Source organism: Dendrobates tinctorius, unplaced genomic scaffold (assembly GCF_039654945.1).
Source record: "Dendrobates tinctorius isolate UK_male_01 unplaced genomic scaffold, ASM3965494v1 ptg000083l, whole genome shotgun sequence".
Taxonomy (NCBI): Eukaryota; Metazoa; Chordata; class Amphibia; order Anura; family Dendrobatidae; genus Dendrobates; species Dendrobates tinctorius.
Genome location: NW_027361751.1, coordinates 17,545,228 through 17,570,931, shown reverse-complemented (window position 1 = coordinate 17,570,931; position 25,704 = coordinate 17,545,228). Strand labels below are relative to the sequence as shown.

The 25,704-nt window shown below is 46.8% G+C and overlaps 1 protein-coding gene across 3 annotated transcripts in view; it reads right to left on the bottom strand.

Annotated features, from left to right (window-relative positions):
- The window catches only part of CMYA5 (cardiomyopathy associated 5), a 137,553-nt gene that overhangs the window by 34,160 nt on the left and 77,689 nt on the right, over positions 1-25,704 (bottom strand). For all 3 annotated transcript variants that reach the window (XM_073584170.1, XM_073584171.1, XM_073584172.1), the window contains one exon: positions 8,774-8,921. In XM_073584170.1, the coding sequence (XP_073440271.1) occupies positions 8,774-8,921 (148 nt within the window). The remainder of the gene's footprint in view (positions 1-8,773; positions 8,922-25,704) is intronic.

The following is a 25,704-nucleotide window of genomic DNA, read 5'->3' as shown; positions in this document are numbered from 1 at the left end:
CAGCAAGTGAAGAATTGGCTTTATTTATTTTGTTACGCTGCTCCTCGTGCAGTATAAGCGATTAGGCGACTTTATTCTTCGGGTTGATCCAATAACAGCAATACCAGATTTATATAGCTTTTTTTATGTTTGGCTGCTGTCACACACTGAAAAACCCACCAAAAGCTCATTGTGTGAACATAGCCTAATACTTTTCCTCTGACTGCTCCACTCCTGATTTTGGCTTACAAATACTGAGGTAAAAAAATCACCAAATACTGAACGTGTGCACGTGGCCTAAGGAATACCTCCCAACTAGGGATGAGCGAGTACAGAAGTATTCGGACTCGCTATACTCATATTGAGCATACCGTAATACTCGATTAGCGAGTCCAATGATAGTCAATGGAAAATGCGAGTAATTGTCTGCTGGACCCTACAAAGCGGTCGGGGGGGCTGAGGAAAAGGCTAAGAAATGTGTAAATGTTAAAAAAATGTGTGCTGTAAACAAATGTCTATAACATGGGGGCACCTGGTCAGGGGCTGCACGAGTGGTTTTACACCACTGCTTCACTAGAATGTACAAACACTATTTGAAGTCCTATGATTTTTTGCCAACAGAGCGGGACTTGTACGCCATTTACGCAGTGCCAGTGATATATCAGAAGTGCCGTAAGAGCGAGTGATGATGGAGGCGATCTTCTGACAGCTAAGTGTGTAAGTGGTGTAAGGAGAGCGATCTGCCCTAGGTACTGTGTGATGGTTAATGCAGGAAGAAGCCACCCATCATCATCATCATCATCATCACAAGGGATTCACAATTATAAAGCTTGGACTACTGTCCTTGTTGTTCCACTGCCACTGCCCAATGTGTAGGCATAGGCATAGTGTCTTCAAAACATTAGCCCTAGGGGCTGTATCATAGTTGCTGAAGGAAGCAAGGCAGGTCTGAAGGGCCAAACAATTAAGATGAAGCTAGGACTACTAGCATAGAGGTTGCAGTGCCCAGTGTCCAGGCATAGCCATAGTGTCTCCAAAAATTAGCCCAAGGGGCATGATACCATGGTTGATGAAGGAAGAAGGGTCTCACTCTCATCACAAGTGCCTCCGATAGGAAATATTAATTAACATAACATTGTTTTTAGCTTATTGACCATGAGGTACATCTGTCAGAAGCAGGATTTGAAAACATGTGTAAGAAGAAGAAAAGAGGCTTGTATGGGAAGGGATGGATGTGACTGATCACCAATTTAAAAAAAAAATAATGTTTTGGGTGACTTTAGGTTGGGATACTGTCATCTTGAGGGCTTAAATACTGTTGCGAAATCCAGTCCTTGTTAAATTTTATCAGAGTCAGTCTGTCTGCATTCTCTGTAGTCAACCGTGTGCGTGTATCTGTGATGATTGCCCCAGCGGCACTGAAAACACGCTCTGTCATCACACTAGCAGCAGGGCCGGCCAGCCCCTCCAAGGCATATAAGGAGAGGTCTGGCCAACTATGCATCTTAGATACCCAGTATTTAAACGGAACAGAATACTCAGGAAGGACGCAGGTATGGTCACTTAGATAGTCGTTGACCATCTTGTTCAACTTCTCCCTCCTTGACATTGTTACTGTTCCAGCTAGTCCTTGGTGATGAGCCGGTTTATTGAAGATGGCCCAGTTTGTGGACATTTTACCACCACCTCTTTTGGACCTGCTTGGCATGTCTCTCCCCATTAATGCATGCTGTTGCACAGAGCTAGTACCTCTGCTAGCAGTGGTGTCTGAGGGTGCTGTTGCCATCAAATGATCGACAAAGGCCTTCTTGGAGGATTCCATTGTGAAACCCCTTGGTGACTGCAACAGTAGCGAAGGAAATTTGTCCTTCTACCGTGGGTCTAGAAAGGTGGACAGCCAGTAATAGGTTGCTATTGAAAGTGTGGATTACGCAAGGGTCTTGGCACAGACAGTCAGATATGAAGTGTGCCATGTGTGCCAAGCTGCAAAGAGGCAAATCTTCTGTGACCCCAGAATGAGGAACAATACCCATCCTCTCCTCACACTTACGCTCCTCCTTCACCTCCTCCTCTCCAGCCCACCCATGCTGGACAGACATGAAGCTGGGGTTGGGATTCCCCTCTGTAGCATGAGGTGTCCCCTTGGTACCACTGAAAAAGAAGTCCTCTCCCTCCTCATTTTCATAATCATCTTCATCCCCCCAATCTCACCTGATGATATTGGCTGGGCTGGGTAGGATCACCCATTGTGAAATCTTGCTCCCTACCCAGCTGCTGGGCACGCAAAGATTCCATTTTTTGATTCTGCAGCGAATTTTTTCAGCAGACATAGCATAGGGATGGTTACGCTGATAATAGCCTGATCACTGCTCACAAGCTTGGTGCAGTACTCAAAGTTATCAAGCACCTCACAAATATCAGCAATCCACACACACTCGACAGTTGTTGTGTGTCTTGGCTGAGTCTCAGTGTGACGGGCATGTTTAAACTGGTATTCAGCAAGTGCCCTCTGCTGCTCACTTACCCTTGCCAACATATGATATGTTGAGCTCCATCGTGTTGGCAGGTCGCAAATGAGTCTGTGGTTTGGCAAAATAAATTGCTTTTGAAGTGCTGCAAGACCGGCAACAGCGGTTGAGGAATGGCGGAAATGGGCGCAAATACGGTGCAACTTCTCAAGTAGGTACGGCAAGTCAGGGTGTTGTGAACTATCTCGATTTGACTTCTGGGTCGGGGCTCCCTCTGGTGGTTACTGTGGGTAGTGGAGCTGGCCAAAGTCTGCCGCCTGACGACGAGGATTGGAAATCAGGGGTCACAGATTGGAGTATTTAAGTGAGCAGGCTTCCTCCTGTTCCCTGCTGGTGATTAGTTTGCTTCCTGTGCATTCTGAGGTCTGATGTCTCCTGCCTGATCCTGCATTTTTCAGTTAAGTTGTTCATTTGCTAATCCTTTTCATCTGATCTGGTTTTGCCTCTTTCTGCTTTGTTGTGAGGGTTCAGCGTGCTCCCTGCTGGGGGCAGTCCTGGACCCCGCTCCATATGTTACAGCTTGTGTCAGTTTGTTCAGTCCCCAGTTATATTAGTCTCTTTTGCTTTGTGGCCAGTTCATACCAGAATGCTGATATAGTGGGGGCGAGGTTGTGAGACCTCAGGTTTTTTTTGTACATCAGATGTGTTGGATTTTTAGGGTTTTTGCGTGATTGCAGACAGTGTCTTTCCTTTCCTATCTAGTCAGTTTGGGCCCCATCATTTGCTCAGTCTATTTTCTGCCTGCGTTTATGTCTCATCTTGTCTCACAGACAATATATCTTTGGGGGCTATCTATTCCTTTGGGGGTCTACTCCGGGGCAGTTTAGATTTCACCTTTCTTGCTTTAGGCTTAGTTAGCTCTCCGGCTGTGCCGAGGCGTCTAGGGCATCATAGGTACACTCCACGGCTACTGCTAGTTGTGTCGTTAGGATTAGGGGTCTGCAATCCGCTAAGTTACCAACCTTTCTGGTTTCCTGGTGGCCTAGTCTATTCCTGCCATCCTCCTCGGTGACCAGTTCATAACATCAGGGTATGTTTTTATAAATTTCTGCACCACTAGGTTCAGCACGTGAGCCATGCATGGCACGTGTACCAGCTTCCCGAGCTTTAAAGCCGCCACTAGGTTACGCCCATTGTCGCAGCCAACCAGACCAGATTGGAGTTGCAGTGGAGAGAGCCACTGATCGGTCTGTTGTTTTAGTCCTTGCCACAGCTCTGCTGCAGTGTGTGGTGTTTCACCTAAGCAGATCAGCTTCAGCAGAGCGTGTTGCCGCTTTGCCGATGTGCTGTGCACAGCTCCCAACTTTAGTGTGATGTGGAGGGTAATTCAGTATAGGATGACGAGGTGGAGGAGGAGGAGGAAGAGGGGAGACTGGATGTATAAGATGAGACGGAAACCCTGATTGAGGTTGGGCCCGCTATTCGTGGAGTGGGTAGGAAATGTTATGATGGTCCAGTTTGAGACTTTGTCCCACCCTCCACCAGGTTGAGCCAGTGTGCCGTGACAGAGATGTATCGTCCCTGGCCACAAGTACTTGTCCATGTGTCTGTTGTAAGATGGACCTTCCCGGTTACGGCATTGGTGAGAGCACGGTTTAGATTGTTTAAGACGTGCTGGTGTAACGCAAGGACAGCACACCAGGAAAAATAGTGCTGGCTGGGAACCGAGTATCGTGGGGCAGCCACTGCCAAAAGATCACGGAAAGACTGTGTCCCCACAAGCCAAAATGGTAACATCTCCACGGCTAGCAACTTGACAATGTGCGTGTTCAGTATTTGCGCTTGTGGGTGCGTGGCTTGGTATTTACGCCTCCTTTCATACATCTGGGGCACGGACAATTGGACGCTTTCCTGGGACAAACAAGTGGATGAGCTTGTTGTGGCCTGTGTCTGTTCAGCTTGCGAGGAAGAGGTATGATGATCACCTGCTTCCTGCCCAGCAGATTGGAAAGGACGTATCACAGGCGACACGGCAGTGGTTTGACCCGCAGTCGCAGACACTGATTTGGTACCCTGTTGTTCAGCCCACCGACAAGGGTGCTTGGCTGCCATGTGTTTCCGCATACTGGTGGTGCTTTGGTTGCCTTTGCCCTGGCCTCTGCTCAGCTTCATATGGCAGATGCTACAGATGACAACATTTGGTTCAGAAGGACTATCGGAAAAAAATTTCCAGACAGCGGCTGAACGCACCCTTGCCTTGACTTGGGGCACAGAGGGATTGCTCTTGGCAACAGTTGACACACTTCGCACTCTGCTCAAACCAGTAGCCCCTGGTGCCTTTGTTGGTGCTACGTATCCACCTTCTTCCTCTGTGCTGCTGTGCTGGCTATGCGTGCCAATGGTCCAGGTCGGATCAGTGGTCTCATCATCGACCACCTCGTCGTCCATGTCATCCTCCTTCCGTGTTGATATTGGCGACTGGCCAGATGGCAACTGTGTGTCATCACCATCAGCCTTCACCTCCTCACCCAGTATATCATGTGGATGAAAGTGGCTTTCTTCTGGCCGTGGGGTTTCAAATATTTGGCCATCATCAACAGACGATACCCCCTCATGTTTCTCTTCAATGTTGCGCGGTGAGAGGCCAGAGCCAACAAAAGGAAATGGATCAAAGAGATCCTTGGCGTCACCAAGGTTGGGGTCAAATGTTTCCTGTGACTCCTGACCAGGTGATGAACTAGGAACAGGTTGAGAAAAGGATGACCCAGCGTTCTCTGTATGGACAGTAGACTGTTTTGTCATGGACGATTGGGCACTGCTAGAACATTTCGTTGAGGCCTTATCAGTCATTCAAGTCAGCATCTGCTCTTGTTCTTCTGGCTTCCAGACCCATTTATGTTCCAGACCGGGAAATTTCACCAGGAACCTAGATCCATCAACCTTCTTCGGTCTCTCAGACTCTGTGCCTTGTTGGGCACCAATGACAACCCCACGTCCACATCCCTGTCCCTTCACAACAGCCTTTTTAGGAATTTTGGATTTTTCTGCCATAGTTGCAGATGTTCAGATGCAGATATTGGGGAACAAGGAGCAGTTAGGGCTTTGTGGAAGGTACCACTACAGCCTAGTACTGCTTTGTGCTTTACAAACAGCACCGCAGCAGCACAAAAATATGGCCCTGAGGTTTAAGGCGAAATGACGCACCCCAGTAACCACACAAGACAAAAATTGCCCTGAGGTTAAAGGCGAGATTATGCACCCCAGTCACCACACAAAACAGCGGTGCTGGCTGCGTGTCAGTTGTGCAGTACCGTACGTGAGTCCTATTCCCTGTGAACACAGCACCGCAACAGCACAAAAAAACTGCCCTGCAGGAGTAAATGAGACCCCAAAAATAACTGGGAAAACTGTCACTACTCAGTCCCTGACCTTATACTTTCAGCTCTGAAAAGAGCTTTTGGGTTTTAACAAACACAATTCTCCCTAGCAGCTGCTCACACTCTCCCTACACTAGCTGTGTTCTGCATGCAATGTGCAGAAAATGGCAGCGGCAGGGCTTGGATAGAGGCAGGCTATGATGACTCATAGACACTGGGAGGCCAGCCAATCATAGTAATGCCGCCCACAACCAAGAAGGCTGCAGCATTATTGTGATTGGCAAATGCTGGGCGGGAGATCCGAGTAGTGCGAGGCGAGTACTGAAATACTCGCTATGTTCCGAATACCCACGATTATGCTCGCTCATCCCTACTCCCAACTTTTTATGAACAGAAAGAAGAACAAAATTAAACAGTAATTTATGTCTAGCGCGCCACAGCAAATTTGGCCACTCCCATGGCCACACCCCAATCCACGCCCATTTACCATTTCTTTCTCCCCTGGCAGGAGATGTCAGAGGGGCGATGGTAGTGAGGGAAATTCAGCAGACACCTGAGACTGCAGGGCGTAGACCAAAATCTGGAACTGTCTGATGTATCTGGGACAGTTGGGACTAAAGATAAGCGAATCGATTCACCCGGCTCCAGTCCAGCGTCCAGGTCAGTGGTACCTGGCAACTGGAAGGTAGGCCGCGAATCTCTTTTTGGCGTCCTCCGAGCGGCTTTTGATTAGCTCTTCATCTCTAGTTGGGACCTGTGGATTTAATTTTTGTTCATTCACAGTCGGAGAAGCCAAAACGTTCTCATTATGCAGCTTCACTACACGACAAGAGATGCATGCAGCGTAAAAAAAGTGTGCATCTTTGCTTTTTCGGACATGCTATCGGTCCGCTGCTGGGGAGGGGGGAGGAGGTAGCGCCTCGTTTTCCCTGTAGCGTGGCCTCTCGGGCAGCACTTACCCCAGTCCTGTGCCCTCACGTGTCCTGCACGCCTCTTCACATCAAAATTGCGCGCCACAGCTGTGGGACGGGCCTGCCAGCATATGAACCGCTCTAGGGGTGGCACTTCCGGCTCTGCGGCCTAGCCGCGCTCCGATGCCGGGGACTAAATTTATTCACTGCCGCCCAGGCCTGAGGGGCGTGCCGCCGGAAGTGATGTGTGGCCCGGAGGCAGGACTTCCGGCCGCGGCCTAGCTCCGGCTAAAGCCGCGGCCTCAATTACCCACTGCCCGCGATGGGGGGGCGCAGACCTTCCATGGCGCCGAAAAATGGCGCTACTTACTGGCGCGGGCTACTGCTGCTGCCGCACCGCGTCCGCCGGCTAAGGGCTCCAGCCCTGGATCTTCGCCGCAGGGGGCCTCCCAGGCCATCCTCCTCTGACGATCCTTTTCAGCTTCCTGAGCTCAGGTATGTGAGGGGGGCCTTCGAATAATAGGACGGTGCAGGCACCCTAGCTCCATCTAACCCCTTCAAGGGGTGAGGAGAGGGACTGTCCGCCGCCTTGCAGCACCGCAGTCTAAGCATTGGTGGAGCAGTGGGGGCCGCACGGACTAGTCTTGTGCCTCTGTACAGCCCATGGTTTCAATACCTAGGGGTGGTCAGGGCTAAGTCCGGCATCGTGTCCCACATCACGGGAGAGGATACGTGTAGGCGACACTCGCACATGCTCGCCCGTTGTTGCTTTGGGGAAATCGGACCCTTTCAATAGGATCCGTTGCCCCCGTCTCATCTTCATGAAAAAAATAAAAAAGTCTGGGGAAAAAGACCAGACATGTCCCTCGTTGCGGGAGAGGATACGTGGAAGCGATACTCGCACGTGCTCGCCCGTTGTTGGTTTGGGGAAATCGGACCCTTTCAATAGGATCCGTTGCCCCTGTCTAATCTTCATGGGAAAAGAGAAAAAAGTCTGGAGAAAAAAGCCAGACGTGTGCCTCCATGGACACTAAGCAAAAAACTGATTTCCGCCCGCAATGGGGGCGAGGGTGTATACGATGGAGGAGGAGCTAACCTCTTTTTTTTCACTTAGTGTCAGCCTCCAAGCGGCAGAAGCATACACCCACAGTATCTGTGTCCCCCAATGAGGCGAAGGAGTAAAATAGAAACTCGTCACGACTTCTGCATTTTTCACCCACTCCTGGTTTTGGCTTACAAATACTGATTGAAAATACTGACCAAATACTGAACGTGTGAACGTGGCCTAAGGTTAAAAAATCAGCACATAAAACTCAAAGCCCAGTGGGCATGAGACTTCTATAAACCCCATCCACTTTTCTGAAACTGTAAGCAAACCGCTTGTGCGTTTTTTTACCTGCAGATTTAGCACATGTTACGTAAGTCTATGGAGAAAATCCGCACATTACACACAGTTTCCCCCAATAGAAACTTACATGTTGTGTATTTGAAACAGGCACCGCAGGTCAGTTTGCACTGAGTAAAAAAAAAAACACAGTGGGCAGGAGACTTCTATAAATCCCATCTGCTTTGACGGAACTGTAAGACACTGCGTTTTTGACGCAGCGAAAATTTGCAGTGAAAATATGCTCCAAAAACTCATTGTGGGCACACAGCCTATGGGTAAGTCTACAAAAACTGAACTACATCATGTATTCTTTATTGGCAGATTAGGCTGTGTGCCCACTATGAGTGTTTGTTTTAGTGCATTTCTGCTGCGTAAACGCATAAAAATTACACGTAACTTGCACATGACTGTATCAATAAAGTTTTGTCAAAGTCAAATAGTAGGAAGTATCAACAAAAATGCAGTTTTATTTAAAACATGACATTCCAAAAAGAGACAAAAAATTCAGTGTCAAAAACGAGATAAAAACGCATGTAAAAAAAAAAACAAAATCATAAACTCACCAAAAGCTCATTGTGGCCTCAGGATTAAAAGGTACAACTAACTCCAGACCCAATAACCCCCTAAAGTAGATGTACTATGATAGCGTACCTGAGCCCCTCTCCCTCTGAGGAGTACTGTTTGCACCATTCCAGTGTGAACGACTCTGTGGATTCATGATGTGATGTGCTCCATCTGATCACCGCCGTGTCCCAGCAGACGGTACACTCCTCTGCTTTAATCACTGGGGTAGAAGGAGCTGGACAAGAAATACATAGGAGACAAATAATATCAACCTGACCATAATGAGAATTATACATTCACTATAGTAGCAGTCTACTATTATTTCCAGAATTGAAATTCATTTTGTATTGCAACAATTATGGTTACAGGGAACCTGTCATTAGGTTCATGTTGCCCAAATCATGGACCAGTGGAGAGTTTTTTTTCCTAAAATGTTGTGTCATTTCAGAGAAAATGTAGTTTTAATTAGTTAGGGTGAGTGCACACAGTGCGGATTGAGCTGCAGATTTGCAGGTAAAGTGACCTGCGGTTTACCTGCGAATTTGCCAGGGGTTTTACCCCTGGACAATGGAACAGATGTCAAACCGCTGCGGAATCCGCAGAAAGAATTGTCATGCTGCGGATTTTGAAATCCCATTGATTTGCATTGTACTTTACAATGCCTGCGGATCCGCAGAGGCAAATCCGCTGCGGATCCGCAGCAAAATCCACACTGTGTGCACATACCCAATAATTTTTTTTTACAACCCAGTCCATCATTGGACGTCTCCCCCGCTTTGATGAGGGTTCCGGCGATGAGCCCGCATTAAAGCCGGGACATGTCAGCTGTTTAGAACAGCTGACATGTGCCCGCAATAGGCGCAGGTGGAATCGCGATCCACCCGCACCTATTAACTAGTTAAACGTCGCTGTCAAACGCTGACAAGGTGTTTAACCAGAGCTTCCGGCCGCACTGCCGGAAATGCGCGCATCGCTGACCCCCCATCACGTGATCGGGGTCAGCAGTGCGTTGGCATAACAATTAGAGGTCTCCTGGAGACCTCTATGATTATTGATGCCTGAATGCCATGAGCGCCACCCAGTGGTTGGCGCTCGTAGCAACGCTGTATTTCTGCTACATATAGGCGATCTGAGCATCGCCTATATGTAGCAGAGCTGATCAAGTAGTGGATGCTTCTAGCCTCCCATGGAGGCTATTGAAGCATGCCAAAAGTTAAAAAAAAGTTTTTAAAAATATAAAAAAGATAAAAAAATATATAAAAGTTCAAATCACCCCCCTTTCGCCCCATTCAAAATAAAACAATAAAAAAAAAATCAAACATACACATTTGGTATTGACGCGTTCAGAATCGCCCGATCTATCAATAAAAAAAGGATTAACCCGATCGCTAAACGGCGCAGCGAGAAAAAAAAAATCAAAACGCCAGAATTACTTTTTTTGGTCGCTGTGACATTACATTAAAACGCAATAACGTGCGATCAAAATAACGTATCTGCACAAATGTGGTGTCATTAAATATGTCAGCTCGGGGGACAAAAAAATAAGCCCTCACCCAACCCCAGCTCACGAAAAATGAAGACGCTACGGGTATCGGTAGATGGAGCAATTTTTATTAATTTTTTGTTAACAAGGTTTGGAATTTTTTTTTACCACTTAGATAAAAAAGAACCTAGATATATTTGGTGTCTATGAACTCGCAATGTCCTGGAGAATCATAATAGCAGGTCAGTTTTAGCATTTAGTGAACCTAGCAAAAAAGCTAAACAAAATACAAGTGTGGGATTGCACTTTCTTTGCAATCTCACAGCACTTGGATTTTTTTTTCCTGTTTTGTAGTACTTCGTTCAAAAGTACAACTCGTCCCACAAAAAATAAGCCCTCACATGGCCATATTGATGGAAAAATAAAAAAGTTACTGCTCTGGGAAGAAGGGGAGGGAAAAATGAAAATGCAAAACCAAAAATACCCCTGGTCGTTAAGGGGTTAATGGTGTTGCAGCCTCTGTGACCTTTCAGAAAAGGTGTGTATATACTGGCAGACATGTGACACTTAGATTGCACACAGGTGGACTTGCTTTCACTAAGCATGTGACTTATAAAGGTAATTCATTTGCACCAGAGATTTTTAGTGACTTCATAACAAAAGGGGTGAATACATATGCACATGCCAATTTTTAGTTATTTGATTCCATAAATTGTATTTATGCCTATGCCTTTTCTCACTTCACCAACTTAGACTATTTAGTGCTGATGCATCACACACAAATTGGATTCCAAAAATAGCTAAACACATGTTGTAATGTAACAAAATAGGTAAAAGGGCGAGGGGGTGTATGAATACTTTTTCAAGCCACAGTGGTATAAGCAAGCCACCAATAAGGCTGAGTTCACACGTGGCGTTTTTTCGCGTTTCCGCGGCGGTTTTAACCGCGCGATTTTGCCGCGAAAAATAAGCATCCCATGCATTCCTATGGGATTCCACAATGCTGTGCTAATGCTGCTGTTTTTACCGCAGCGGAATCGCTTTGCGGTAAAAAACGCAGCATGTTCATTAATTTTGCGGAATTGCGGCGATCCCGCACCCATAGGAATGCATTGTTCTGCTTACTTTCCGCATGTGGCTGTGCACACCATGCGAAAAGTAAGCAGAGCATTTGCGGATGGTAACCACGGTCCGGAGGAGAGGAGACTGTCCTCCGGGCTTTGGGTACCATATCCCTGTAAAAAATAGAATTTAAAATAAAAAATATTGTTATTCTCACCTTCCGACGTCCCGCGCAGCCTTCCCGCCTCTCTCCACGCTCCCGGTCCCAGTAAGCCTTTGCGAGCGATGACGTCCGTTCTCGCGGTCATTCGCGAGACGTCGCGATCCCGCGAGAACGGACGTCATCGCGGTAATTGTCGCAAAGGATTACTGGGACCGGGAGCGTGGAGAGAGGCGGGAAGGCTGCGCGGGACGTCGGAAGGTGAGAATAACAATATTTTTTTTATTATTATTATTATTTACATTCTATCTTTTACTATAGATGCCGCATAGGCAGCCTCAATAGTAAAAAGTTGGTCACACTCGTCAAACATAGTGTTTGACGAGTGTGACCAACCTGTCAATCAGTTCTCCAAGCGATGCTCCAGATCGCTTGGAAAACGCTAGCAATTCTGCAAGCTAATTACGCTTGCAAAATGCTAGTTTTTCCGCTGGAAAATCGCGGGAATTTCCCGCGGAATGGAATTTCGGAGTTCTCGCGGTAATTTCCGCGAGAGTTCCGCTACGTGTGAACCCAGCCTTAAGCCTACAGCATGCTGGCATTTACTGGAATCACGGGTTCTTTAACCCCTTCACCCCCAAGGGTGGTTTGCACGTTCATGACCGGGCCAATTTTTACAATTCTGACCACTGTCCCTTTATGAGGTTATAACTCTGGAACGCTTCAATGGATCTAGGCGATTCTGAGATTATTTTCTCGTGACATATTGTACTTCACTTTAGTGGTAAAAAATTTTCGCTATAACTTGCGTTTATTTATGAAAAAAACAGAAATATGGCAAAAATTTTGAAAATTTTGCAATTTTCAAACTTTGAATTTGTATGCCCTTAAAACAGAGAAATATGCGACACAAAATAGTTACTAAATAACATTTCCCACATGTCTACTTTACATCAGCACAATTTGGGAAACAACATTTTTTTTGTTAGGAAGTTATAAGGGTTAAAATTTGACAAGCGATTTCTAATTTTTACAACAAAACTTACAAAACCATTTTTTTTAGGGACCACCTCACATTTGAAGTCACTTTGAGGGGTCTATATGGCAGAAAATACCCAAAAGTGACACCATTCTAAAAACTGCACCCCTGAAGCTACTCAAAACTACATTCAAGAAGATTATTAACCCTTCAGGTGCTTCACAGGAGCAGAAGCAACGTGGAAGGAAAAAATGAACATTTAACTTTTTAGTCACAAAAATAATATTTTAGCAACAATTTTTTTATTTTCCCAAGGGTAACAGGAGAAATTGGACCCCAAAAGTTGTTGTCAAATTTGTCCTGAGTACGCTGATACCCAATATATGGGGGGGAACCACTGTTTGGGCACAAGGCAGGGCTCAGAAGGGAAGGAGCCCCGTTTGACTTTTTCAACCTAAAATTGGCTGGAATTGAGATCGGACGCCATGTCGCGTTTGACGAGTGTCTGATGTGCCTAAACAGTGGAAACCCCCCACAAGTGACCCCATTTTAGAAAATAGACCCCCTAAGGAACTTATCTAGATGTGTGGTGACCACTTTGAACCCCCAAGGGCTTCACAGAAGTTTATAACACCCGGGCGTGAAAATAAAAAATCATATTTTTTCCACAAACATGATCATTTAGTCCCCAATATTTTGTTTTCCCAAGGGTAACAGGAGAAATTGGACCCCAAAGGTTCTTGTCAAATTTGTCCTGAGTACACTGATACCCAATATGTGGGGGGAACCACTGTTTGGGCACATGGCAGGGCTCACAAGGGAAGGAGCCCCGTTTGACTTTTTCAACCTAAAATTGGCTGGAATTGAGATTGGACGCCATGTCGCGTTTGACGAGCGTCTGATGTGCCTAAACAGTGGAAACCCTCCACAAGTGACCCCATTTTGGAAACTAGACCCCCCTAAGGAACTTATCTAGATGTGTGGTGACCACTTTGAACCCCCAAGGGCTTCACAGAAGTTTATAACACCCGGGCGTGAAAATAAAAAATCATATTTTTTCCACAAACATGATCATTTAGTCCCCAATATTTTGTTTTCCCAAGGGTAACAGGAGAAATTGGACTCCAAAGGTTGTTGTCAAATTTGTCCTGAGTACGCTGATACCCAATATGTGGGGGGGAACCACTGTTTAGGCACATGGCAGGGCTCAGAAGGGAAGGAGCCCCGTTTGACTTTTTCAACCTAAAATTGACTGGAATTGAGATCAGACGCCATGTCACGTTTGACGAGCGTCTGATGTGCCTAAACAGTGGAAACCCCCCACAAGTGACCCCATTTTGGAAACTAGACCCCCTAAGGAACTTATCTAGATGTGTGGTGAGCACTTTGAACCCCCAAGGGCTTCACAGAAGTTTATAACACCCGGGCGTGAAAATAAAAAATCCTGTTTTGTTCCCACATAAATGATCATTTAGTCCCCAATTTTTAATTTTCCCAAGAGTAACAGGAGAAATTGGACCCCAAAAGTTGTTGTTCAATTTGTCCTGAGTACCCTGATACCCCACATGTGGGAGAAAACTACTGTTTGGGCACACGTCAGGGCTCGAAAGGGAAGTAATGACGTTTTGGAAAGCAGACTTTGATGGAATGGTCTGCGGGCGTCATGTTCCATTTGCAGAGCCCTTGATGTTCCTAAACAGTAGAAACCCCCAATAAGTGACCCCATTTTGGAAACTAGACCCCCTAAGGAACTTATCTAGATGTGTGGTGAGCACTTTGAACCCCCAAGTGTTTCACTAAAGATTATAATGCCCAGGCGTGAAAATATAAAATCCTGTTTTGTTCCCACATAAATGATCATTTAGTCCCCAATTTGTAATTTTCCCAAGAGTAACAGGAGAAATTGGACCCCAAAAGTCGTTGTCCAATTTGTCATGGGTACTCTGGTACCCCACATGTGGGAAAAAACTGTTTAGGCACACGTTGGGGCTCGAAAGGGAAGTAGTGTTGTTTTGGAATGCAGACTTTGATGGTCTGCTGGCGTCATGTTCCATTTGCAGAGTCCCTGATGTGCCTAAACAGGAAAAAAACCCACATATGACATCATTTTGGATACTAGACCCCCAATGAACAAATCTAGATGTGCTCCCAACTAATCTAATGTAAATTAGTAGTGCATGGAGGTGTGGTACAATTTGAAGCAATCCTTCATGCACAGGCCAGGTTTTTCGGGGCAGGTGTCGCACTGGTAAGTGGTGTCCCTGCGTATTCCTTTTTTGTAACACACTCGACACCTTTTTTGCGGCTTACCTTTTCTTGGGGTTGGCGGGACCACCCCCGGAAAATGTTGACCTGGGACAATACGAGCACCTTCAGTTCCTGAAGTACTGGGGCCCGCTCCTTCCTGAGCGCCAAACATCATGGCCTTAACCACTACCTCCTGGAAATGAAGGTACGCCGTATCGCTGGGGCATGCACATTGTGACAGCAGGAATGCGTTGAGCATTGCCATTTGGACGATGTGCACGGCCAGCTTTTTGTACCACACCTTGGCCTTCCTCAATGCATTGTACGGTTGGAGGAGTTGATCGGAGAGATCAACTCCCCCCATTTTTTTGTTGTACCCCACTACACATGTCGGTTTGAGGACCTGTGTAGAGGTACCCCGTACAGTGCAGAGGGTACTGCCATCACCGTGTATGTTGGTCAAGAGATGGACATCTCTCTTGTCCTTGTACTTGACCACCAGCAGGTGGTCGCTACATTGGGCTCTGCTCTCACCTTTTCGGAGCATCTGCCCAAGTAGCGTCTTCGGGAGGCCTCTCTGATTTTTGCGGACAGTACCGCAGGCTGCGGTACGTCGCTCAGAGAGGGATTTGTAGAGTGGGATGCTGGTATAAAAGTTATCAGTGTAGAGGTGATAACCTTTATCCAGCAGTGGGTGCACCAAATCCCACACAATTTTCCCACTCACTCCCAGGAAAGGAGGACACTCAGGGGGTTCAATCCGGGTGTCCTTCCCTTTGTAAACTCTAAACTTGTGGGTGTACCCTGAGGTACTCTCACACAACTTATAGAGTTTGATTCCGTACCTGGCCCTCTTACTGGGCAGGTATTGACGGAATCGCAGCCTTCCCTTGAAGTGAACCAAGGACTCATCCACGCAGATGTCCCTTTGGGGCACGTACACTTCAGCAAACTTTTTGTTGAAGTGTTCGATGACCGGCCGAACTTTGAACAGACGGTCAAAGTTGGGGTCATCTTGTGCGGGACACGCTGCATTATCAGTAAAATGCAGAAACTTGTGGATGGCCTCAAAATGCGTCTGGGCCATGACCATTCGGAACACTGGAGTGTTGTATAAAATATCAACACTCCAATATTGCCGAATTTCCGGCTTCTTCAGTATCCCCATATGGAGGACCAGGCCCCAAAACTGCGTCATTTCAACTGCGTCTACAGGAGACCAGTTTGAAAATGTTGAACGCGGGTTTTGCTCCAAAAATTGACGAGCGTACAAATTAGTTTGCTCCACCATGAGGTTAACAAAATCCTCAGAGAAAAAGACTTTGAAAAAGTCAATTTCTGTGAGGCCGGTGGTGTCAAACTTGATTCCTGATTCTGCCACAAAATCAGGAATCAGTGGCTCGTAATTTTCGGGGGGCGAGGTCCATACGGGGAGCACTGGGTCAGCTGCGGGCATGGTGGGCGCTGCCTCATCTTCTGTCCTGGAGCGTCTGCGTGGCGGTTCCGCAGTACCCGAGGAGGAAGATGAGGAGGGGGAAGAGGAAGAAGAAGAGGATGAAGAATCCGAAAAATAAAGAAAAGTCGGATCGTCATCCAAATCGCTATCAGTTTCGGAGGCAAGTAAAGCATATGCATCCTCCACTGAATAGCGCTGTTGGGATGAATTTGATGACATTTTTGTGTAAATATGGTGCTTGGGTGTACACTTTATTGAAAACTGTATGTGTACGTGAGGGGGGGGGGGGAGTGATTGGTGTAAACTTTCTGTAAAGAAAAAGCTGTGGAAAAAAGTCTAAAACAGCAGGCCCTAGCTGATAAGTGTCACTTATCAAAACTAGGCTGCTGGATGTGCGCACGGGGTGGCGCAAGGGGGGGGTGGAAAAAAAAAAAAAAGGAAAACGGCAAACTCTGATAAGTGAACTGTGTCACTTATCCAAGTTTCGCAGCTGCGGGATGTGTGTACGGAGGGGCTAAGGAAAAAAAAGCGAGCTCAAGTGTTGATCGGTGAACTGCGTCACCAATCAACGCTCGGCGGCTGCGCACGGAGGTGGCGCAAAAGTGGGGTGGAGGGGGGTAAAAATAGGGGGAAGGGGGATGGGGGGATTGGGGTGGATGAAGAGAGATTGGGCAGGGATCAACAGTTAGGGTTGTAGTTAGGTGGCACAAAGGGGGGTGAAAAAAATGAAAACCGGCAGGCACAAGCTTGGATAAGTGACGTGTGTCACTTATCCAACTTTTGCGGCTGCGGAATGTGTGAACGGAAGTGGCGCAAAGGGGGCTAAGGAAAAAAAAGCGAGCGCGAGTGTTGATCGGTGAACTGCGTCACCGATCAACGCTCGCCGGCTGCGCACGGAGGTGGCGCAAAAGTGGGGTGGAGGGGGGTAAAAGGGGGGTGAAGTGGGGTAAGAGGGGGGGTGGAGGGGGGATGGGGGATGAAGATAGATTGGGGGGTGAAGATAGATTGGGCAGGGGATCAGGGATCAATTAACACTTACAATTGTAGTTTTCTTTCTTCTTCTTTTTCTTTCTTCTGCAGGGATTGTGATGCTACAAGCTGTGGCACCACAATACCCAGCACAGGAGCTCTTGCTGCGTCCGACCTCTCTGCAGGAATCCTCAGCTAGAGTGAGGACCCCTGCAGACAGGTCAGACAGGTCAGAGGCAGGTCAGGGGGCAGGTCACAGAGCGGTCACATCGCTGCTGTGACCTGTCATTGGTGGGATCGAATGATTACATCGATCCCACCAATCCCTGATCTGCCTGGTGACCATGGCAACTGCCTAGAATCGGAGCTCACAGCTCCGATTACTAGGCAGGTCATGCCCAGGTCACCAGCAGGGCACAGAGCGGTCACATAGTGACCGCAGCTGTGCCCTGTGGTTGGCGCGATCGCCGATCTAATCGATCGCGCCAGCCAACTCCTGCAGGCCCTGCTGGGCCTGCATCAGGCTCCAGCACGATCGGTGCTAATATAGCACCGATCCTGGCCGATACTGGCAGGGCACAGCGGCGATATAGCGCCGCTGTGCACTGCGATTGGCGAGATCGATCAGATCGGCGATCGCGCCAATCCGGGTGCTTTTTGCCGGTGCCTGGCGTTGCCAGGCACCGGCTCTAGGATCGAGTACATCGGTACTCGATCCCCGCCTAGGACATCATTGTTTCAGCCAAGCTGATTGGCTGAAACAATGAGAAACGCTGCGATTGGCTGTTCAGAATTGAACAGCCAATCACAGCGCTCTGGATGCCGGGGGGGCGGGATCGCAGCCCGGGATGCCAACGCCATCTTTTCTAAGGTTAGATGGCGTCGAAATTTTAATGCGATCACCGCGACTTTAGTCGCGGTATCGCATTAAAGGGCCCGACGTACTATCCCGTCCACGGTCATACGGGCCCGGGTACCGTGGACGGAATAGTACGTCGGATGTCAGGAAGGGGTTAAAGGCACTGATGCTTTAAAAGCTTTCAGTAAAAAACTACTAACACTTAGTTCTAAATTATTATGCAAATGCTATTTTTCACTGATTTTCCTTAACGATTGATGCAAATTACTCAGTTTAATGTTGAAATAATTAACCGGTAGGGTAAATTTCACAAGTGTTTAACATTGATTTCAGTGATCTATGGAGTCCTGAGACACAATAATGTCCATGAGTTTATTTGAAAAACGAAAAAAAATCTTTGACGTTTAACCCCTTAATGACCGCTGATACGCCTTTTAACGGCGGTAGCTAAGAGTACTTATGCCTCAGAGCCGCTTTTTAAATGCACTGAGAAATAAATGTATAGCGTCCCCCAGAGTCGGAATTTCTCCGGGGGCTTGGCTACCATGGGTAGTTGAGGTCCCTGAGAACATGACTCGGGACGGTTTTTACCGACCCCAGTGTTGCAATCGATGTTATTAACGGAATAATGGCGACCGAAAAAAAAAGTCAGATTTCCCATTTAATTTCTGTGATTGCACATCAGAAGAGCGAGAAATGTGATCCCCCGATTCCCCCCAGATACCTACGGTGTCCCTGGACCCTCCTGCATCCCCCCGTGTTGTGAGTTCATTTTCCCCTTCATTACTGAGGCCCGAGGAACTCCCTCTTCTGGTAAAGAAAGGTAGTGAGCCTGATTGTCAAACACCTGAGGCTGATGATTATGACTGGCTGAGTGGAGTTACGGACTGGATATAATGCTGCCGACGCCCTTCTGCCCTGCGGGTGATTTCTCTGTGGGATCCTTGGAGACCAGTCTGAGTTCCTGCTCCTCCAAGGCTAAGTTTGCTGCTCGGCCTTTTGCTTTTGTGCTTTGACTTTGGTTTTGCTTGTTTTTTCTGGATTTCTGCCATTCCCTGCTGGGGTGTGCTGAATTCATTTAGCTCGGTCTTCTGAAAATACCTGAGTGCTGATTCAGTTTTTGAAGCCTAGCTGCTTCAGGGCCTTTTTCATATCAGCTGGTTGGCTTATGTCTTTGATAGGGTTTTGGCAGATTGCAGACAGCAGCCTTCCTGTCCTTTCCTATCTAGGTAGTTTTGGGGCCCCGTCTTTGCTCAGTCTATCTTTCTGTCTGTGTTAGTATTTTCATCTTGCTTCACTGTCATTAGATGTTGGGGGCTGCCTATTGCTTTGGGGTCTGCTCTGGGGCAGTTTAGATTTCTCCTTTCTTTCTTTAGGCCTATGTATTTCTCCAGCTGTGATCGAGGGGTCTAGGGCATCGTAGGAACCCCCCACGGCTACTGCTAGTTGTGTTGATAGGTTCAGGGGTCTGCAATCTGATAGTTGCCAACTTCTCTGGTTTTCTGGACTTAGCTTGTATTTCTGCTTTTGCCTCCTACGGTGACTCATTCATAACAGAATCACCCGCCATACCGCAGATTCTAGGGTACTCAATAGCAGGAAAGAATTGTATAAAAAAAAAAGTGAGTAAATTTTTTCCTCTATATCTCTGAGGCCGTAGGGGGAATTTTTTTTTCTCTCAATGGAGATAAAGCAATTGTCTGATCGTGTGGAGCAGCTCGCTGCGGAAGTGCGGGGAATTTCCGCCTACCTTGCTCATTCACATGCTGCTGAACCAAAGATTCCTACACCTGATGTATTTTTTGGGGATCGGTCTAAATTTTTGAATTTCAAAAATAATTGTAAATTATTTTTTGCCTTGAAGCCTAACTCGTCAGGGAGCTCCGCGCAGCAGGTTAAAATTGTCATCTCTTTGCTGCGTGGCGATCCCCAGGATTGGGCGTTTTCTTTGAAACCACATGATCCTATTCTGACTAATGTGAACGCATTCTATCAAGCTTTGGGGTTGTTGTATGATGAACCTAATGCCATTGATCAGGCTGAAAAGACCCTGCTGGCATTGAGCCAGGGTCGTGATTCTGCAGAATTGTACTGTCAAAAATTCCGAAAGTGTGCAGTACTTACTACCTGGAATGATAATGCTTTGGCTGCTCTCTTTCGGAAGGGGTTGTCAGAAGCCGTAAAAGATACTATGGTGGGATTTCCTGTTCCCTCTGGTCTTGACGATTCTATGTCATTAGCCATTCAGGTTGATCGGCGTTTGCGCGAACGCAATGCTGCACGAGAGGTGTTGCCACCTGTTGAACAAATGTCTGAACCTATGCAATGTGATAGAGTTTTTTCCAGAGAGCAGCGTCAGGAGTTCAGAAGGCGTAATAAGTTGTGTTTTTTCTGTGGAGATGCCTCGCATATTATTTGTCTGTCTGTCCCAAACGAGAGAAACGCTTTGCACACACGTTTTCTGTTGGGGGTGTTCAACCTAAGTTTCTTCTGGCTATTACTCTGATCTGCTCCCTGTCCACATTTTCCGCCAAGGCGTTTGTGGATTCGGGAGCAGCCCTAAACCTAATGGACTTGGATTTTGCTAAACGTTGTGGATTTCCGATGACACCTCTGCAGACGCCTATCCCTTTGAGGGGAATTGATGCTACTCCTTTGGCTAAAAATAAACCCCAGTTTTGGACCCAGGTGGTAATGCGGGTCGCCCCAGACCATCAAGAAAATTGCAGATTTCTGGTGTTGCATAATCTGCATGATACTGTTGTTCTGGGGTTTCCCTGGTTACAGATTCATAATCCAGTTTTGGATTGGAAATCTGTGTCTGTGGTGAGTTGGGGTTGTCGGTGTGCCTTTAGTGAGGCTCCGGTGTTTTCCACCTCTCCTCAGTCGCATGATGTTCCTGATTATTTGGCGGACTTTTATGATGTATTTAGTGAGAATGAGTCTGCGTCTCTGCCTCCTCATAGGAGTTATGACTGTGCAATTGAACTGAGCCCGGGGTGTAAATTTCCCAAAGGTCGGCTCTTCAATTTATCTGTACCCGAGCACGAGGCTATGCGATCCTATATTAAGGAGGCGTTGGAGAACTCGTCACCCTTGGGTGCCGGTTTTTTTTTTGTAGCCAAAAAGGATGGATCATTAAGACCTTGTATTGATTATCGTGCCCTCAACAAAATTACTGTTAAATATCAGTATCCGTTACCCCTGATTTCTGATCTATTCTCCAGAGTTAAAGGTGCTTGCTGGTTTACCAAGCTTGACCTCAGGGGGGCGTATAATCTTATTCGCATTAAGCTTGGGGATGAATGAAAGACGGCGTTTAATACTCTGGAGGGACGTTTTGAGTACCTGGTGATGCCTTTTGGGCTCACTAATGCCCCTTCTGTCTTCCAGTGCTTCATGAACGATATTTTCCGAGATTTTGTCGATAAATTTTTGATTATCTATCTGGATGATATTTTGATCTTCTCCAAGGATTGGGATTCTCATGTGGAACATATTCGGACTGTGTTCCGGATCTTGAGGGAGAATTCCCTGTATGTCAAGGGATCTAAATGCCTTTTTGGAGTACAGAGGATTTCTTTTTTGGGATTTATTTTGTCCCCATCAACTATTGAAATGGACCCGGCCAAGGTACAGGCCATTCACGATTGGGTTCAGCCCACTTCTTTGAAGGCCCTCCAGAAGTTTTTGGGTTTTGCTAATTTTTATCGGAAATTTATAGCAAAATTTTCTAGTATTGCCAAGCCATTGACTGATTTGACTAAGAAGGGTGCTGATGTGTTAAATTGGTCTCCGGAGGCTGTTTCTTCCTTTCAGGAGTTGAAGCGAAGATTCACCTCCGCCCCAGTTTTGCGGCAACCTGATGTCTCACTTCCATTCCAGGTAGAGGTGGATGCTTCTGAGATTGGTGCAGGAGCTGTTTTGTCCCAAAAGGATCCTGTAACATCTAAAATGAATCCCTGTGCTTTCTTTTCCCGAAAGTTCTCTCCATCTGAACGTAACTATGATGTGGGGAATAGGGAACTGTTGGCCATGAAATGGGCATTTGAGGAGTGGAGACATTGGTTGGAGGGAGCTAAGCATCAAGACGTGGTCCTCACTGACCACAAGAATTTGATTTACCTAGAGTCGGCTAAGCGCTTGAACCCTAGACAGGCTAGGTGGGCCTTGTTTTTTTACACGTTTTGATTTTGTGGTTTCTTTTCTTCCTGGAACAAAGAATGTCAAGGCAGACGCCCTCTCTAGGAGCTTCCTTGCTGATTCTCCTGTGGTGACCAAGCCGGCTACCATCTTAGGCGAAGGGGTAGTTCTTTCTGCCATCTCGCCCGATTTGAGACGTGCTCTGGAAGAGTTCCAGGAGGACAAACCTGAGCGTTGTCCCAGTGGAAAGTTGTATGTTCCTGACCAGTGGAAGAAGAGAGTGATGTCTGAAGTTCATTGCTCTGCTTTGGCTGGTCATCCAGGTATTTTTGGTACTAGAGATCTGGTGAGTCGGTTTTTTTGGTGGCCCTCCTTGTCTCGTGATGTCAGGAATTTTGTGCAGTCCTGTGGGACGTGCTCCCGGTCTAAATCGTGTTCTCGCTCTAGTGGGTTGTTAATGCCTTTGCCTGTCTCCAAGAGGCCATGGACCCATATTTCAATGGATTTCATCTCTGATATGCCTGTCTCTCAGAGGATGACTGTTATTTGGGTGATTTGTGATAGGTTCTCTAAGATGGTTCATCTTGTACCACTCCCTAAGTTGCCGTCTTCCTCTGAGTTGGTGCCCCTGTTTTTACAACAGGTGGTTCGTTTGCACGGGATTCCTGAGAACATTGTATCTGACAGAGGAGTGCAGTTTGTGTCTAGATTTTGGAGAACTTTCTGTTCCAGGCTGGGAATTCAGTTGTCCTTCTCCTCTGCTTTTCACCCTCAGACCAATGGGCAGACAGAGAGAACAAACCAGACCTTGGAGTCATATTTGAGATGTTTTATTTCTGCTGATCAGGATGATTGGGTTTCATTTTTGCCCTTGGCCGAATTTGCTTTGAATAATAGAGCTAGTTCTGCCACTTTGATGTCACCTTTTTTTTGTAACTTTGGGTTTCATCCTCAATTTTCTTCAGGGCAGGTGGAGCCCTCTGCCTGCCCAGGTGTTGACACTGTGGTGGAGAGAATGCACCAGATCTGGGACCAAGTGGTGGATAAGTTATCTCTCTCCCAGGAGAAGGCCCAGCGGGTTTCCAACCGACATAGGACCATTGGTCCCCAGTTTAAGGTTGGTGATATGGTGTGGTTATCATCAAAAAATATTGCTATGAAGGTGGCTTCTCCTAAGTTTAAGCCTAGATTTATTGGACCTTACAAGATTGTGGAGATTATTAATCCGGTCTCTTTTTGTTTGGCTCTTCCTGTCACATTTAAAATCCATAATGTGTTCCATAAATCTTTGTTGAAGAGGTTTGTTGAACCTGTTGTTCCGGGGGTGGCACCTCCAGACCCTGTATTGGTTGAAGGTAACATGGAGTATGAGGTAGAGAAAGTACTGGATTCCCGTCTGGCTAGACGGAGACTCCAGTATTTGGTTAAGTGGAAGGGTTATGGTCAGGAGGATAATTCCTGGGTCTCAGCCTCTGATATTCATGCCAAACGATTGTTGCGTGCCTTTCATCGGGCTCACCCTGATCGCCCTGGTTGCGTAGTTGAGGGTTCGGTGACCCCTCCTCAAGAGGGAGGTACTGTTGTGAGTTCATTTTCCCCTTCATTACTGAGGCCCGAGGAACTCCCTCTTCTGGTAAAGAAAGGTAGTGAGCCTGATTGTCAAACACCTGAGGCTGATGATTATGACTGGCTGAGTGGAGTTACGGACTGGATATAATGCTGCCGACGCCCTTCTGCCCTGCGGGTGATTTCTCTGTGGGATCCTTGGAGACCAGTCTGAATTCCTGCTCCTCCAAAGCTAAGTTTGCTGCTCGGCCTTTTGCTTTTGTGCTTTGACTTTGTTTTTGCTTGTTTTTTCTGGATTTCTGCCATTCCCTGCTGGGGTGTGCTGAATTCATTTAGCTCTGTCTTCTGAAAATACCTGAGTGCTGATTCAGTTTTTGAAGCCTAGCTGCTTCAGGGCCTTTTTCACGGGTTCTTTAAAGGCACTGATGCTTTAAAAGCTTTCAGTAAAAAAACTACTAACACCTAGTTCTAAATTATTATGCAAATGCTATTTTTCACTGATTTTCCTTAACAATTGATGCAAATTACTCAGTTTAATGTTGAAATAATCAACCGGTAGGGTAAATTTCACAAGTGCTTAACATTGATTTCAGTGATCTATGGAGTCCTGAGACACAATAATGTCCATGAGTTTATTTGAAAAACGAAAAAAAATCTTTGACTTTTAACCCCTTAATGACCGCTGATACGCCTTTTAACGGCGGTAGTTAAGAGTACTTATGCCTTAGCGCCGCTTTTTAACAGCGCTGAGAAATAAATGTATAGCGTCCCCCAGAGTCGGAATTTCTCCGGGGTCTTGGCTACGATGGGTAGTTGAGGTCCCTGAGAACATGACTCGGGACGGTTTTTATCGACCCCAGTGTTGCAATCGATGTTATTAACGGAATAATGGCGACCGAAAAAAAAAGTCAGATTTCCCATCTAATTTCTGTGATCGCACATCAGAAGAGCGAGAAATGTGATCCCCCGATTCCCCCCAGATACCTACGGTGTCCCTGGACCCTCCTGCATCCCCCCGTGTTGTGAGTTCATTTTCCCCTTCATTACTGAGGCCCGAGGAACTCCCTCTTCTGGTAAAGAAAGGTAGTGAGCCTGATTGTCAAACACCTGAGGCTGATGATTATGACTGGCTGAGTGGAGTTACGGACTGGATATAATGCTGCCTACGCCCTTCTGCCCTGCGGGTGATTTCTCTGTGGGATCCTTGGAGACCAGTCTGAATTCCTGCTCCTCCAAAGCTAAGTTTGCTGCTTGGTTTTTTGCTTTTGTGCTTTGACTTTGTTTTTGCTTGTTTTTTCTGGATTTCTGCCATTCCCTGCTGGGGTGTGCTGAATTCATTTAGCTCTGTCTTCTGAAAATACCTGAGTGCTGATTCAGTTTTTGAAGCCTAGCTGCTTCAGGGCCTTTTTCATATCAGCTGGTTGGCTTATGTCTTTGATAGGGTTTTGGCAGATTGCAGACAGCAGCCTTCCTGTCCTTTCCTATCTAGGTAGTTTTGGGGCCCCGTCTTTGCTCAGTCTATCTTTCTGTCTGTGTTAGTATTTTCATCTTGCTTCACTGTCATTAGATGTTGGGGGCTGCCTATTGCTTTGGGGTCTGCTCTGGGGCAGTTTAGATTTCTCCTTTCTTTCTTTAGGCCTATGTATTTCTCCGGCTGTGATCGAGGGGTCTAGGGCATCGTAGGAACCCCCCACGGCTACTGCTAGTTGTGTTGATAGGTTCAGGGGTCTGCAATCTGATAGTTGCCAACTTCTCTGGTTTTCTCGACTTAGCTTGTATTTCTGCTTTTGCCTCCTACGGTGACTCATTCATAACACCCCCGGTCCTTTCCACGGTCGCCGGCATCTTCTTCTGGGAATAAAATGGCAGGCACATGCACAATGCGCCCGCCGAGATCTGCCAGCCGGAAATTTTTCCTCTCAGATTATTTTGATCACTGTGATAGACCCTATCACAGTGATCAAAATAAAAAAAATAGTAAAAAAAAAAACCCCTTTACTCTCCATTAGTTCGGTAAAAATAATAAAATGAAAAAATGTATTTATTTCCATTTTTCCATTAGGGTTAGGGTTGGGCTAAAGTTAGTGTTGTGCT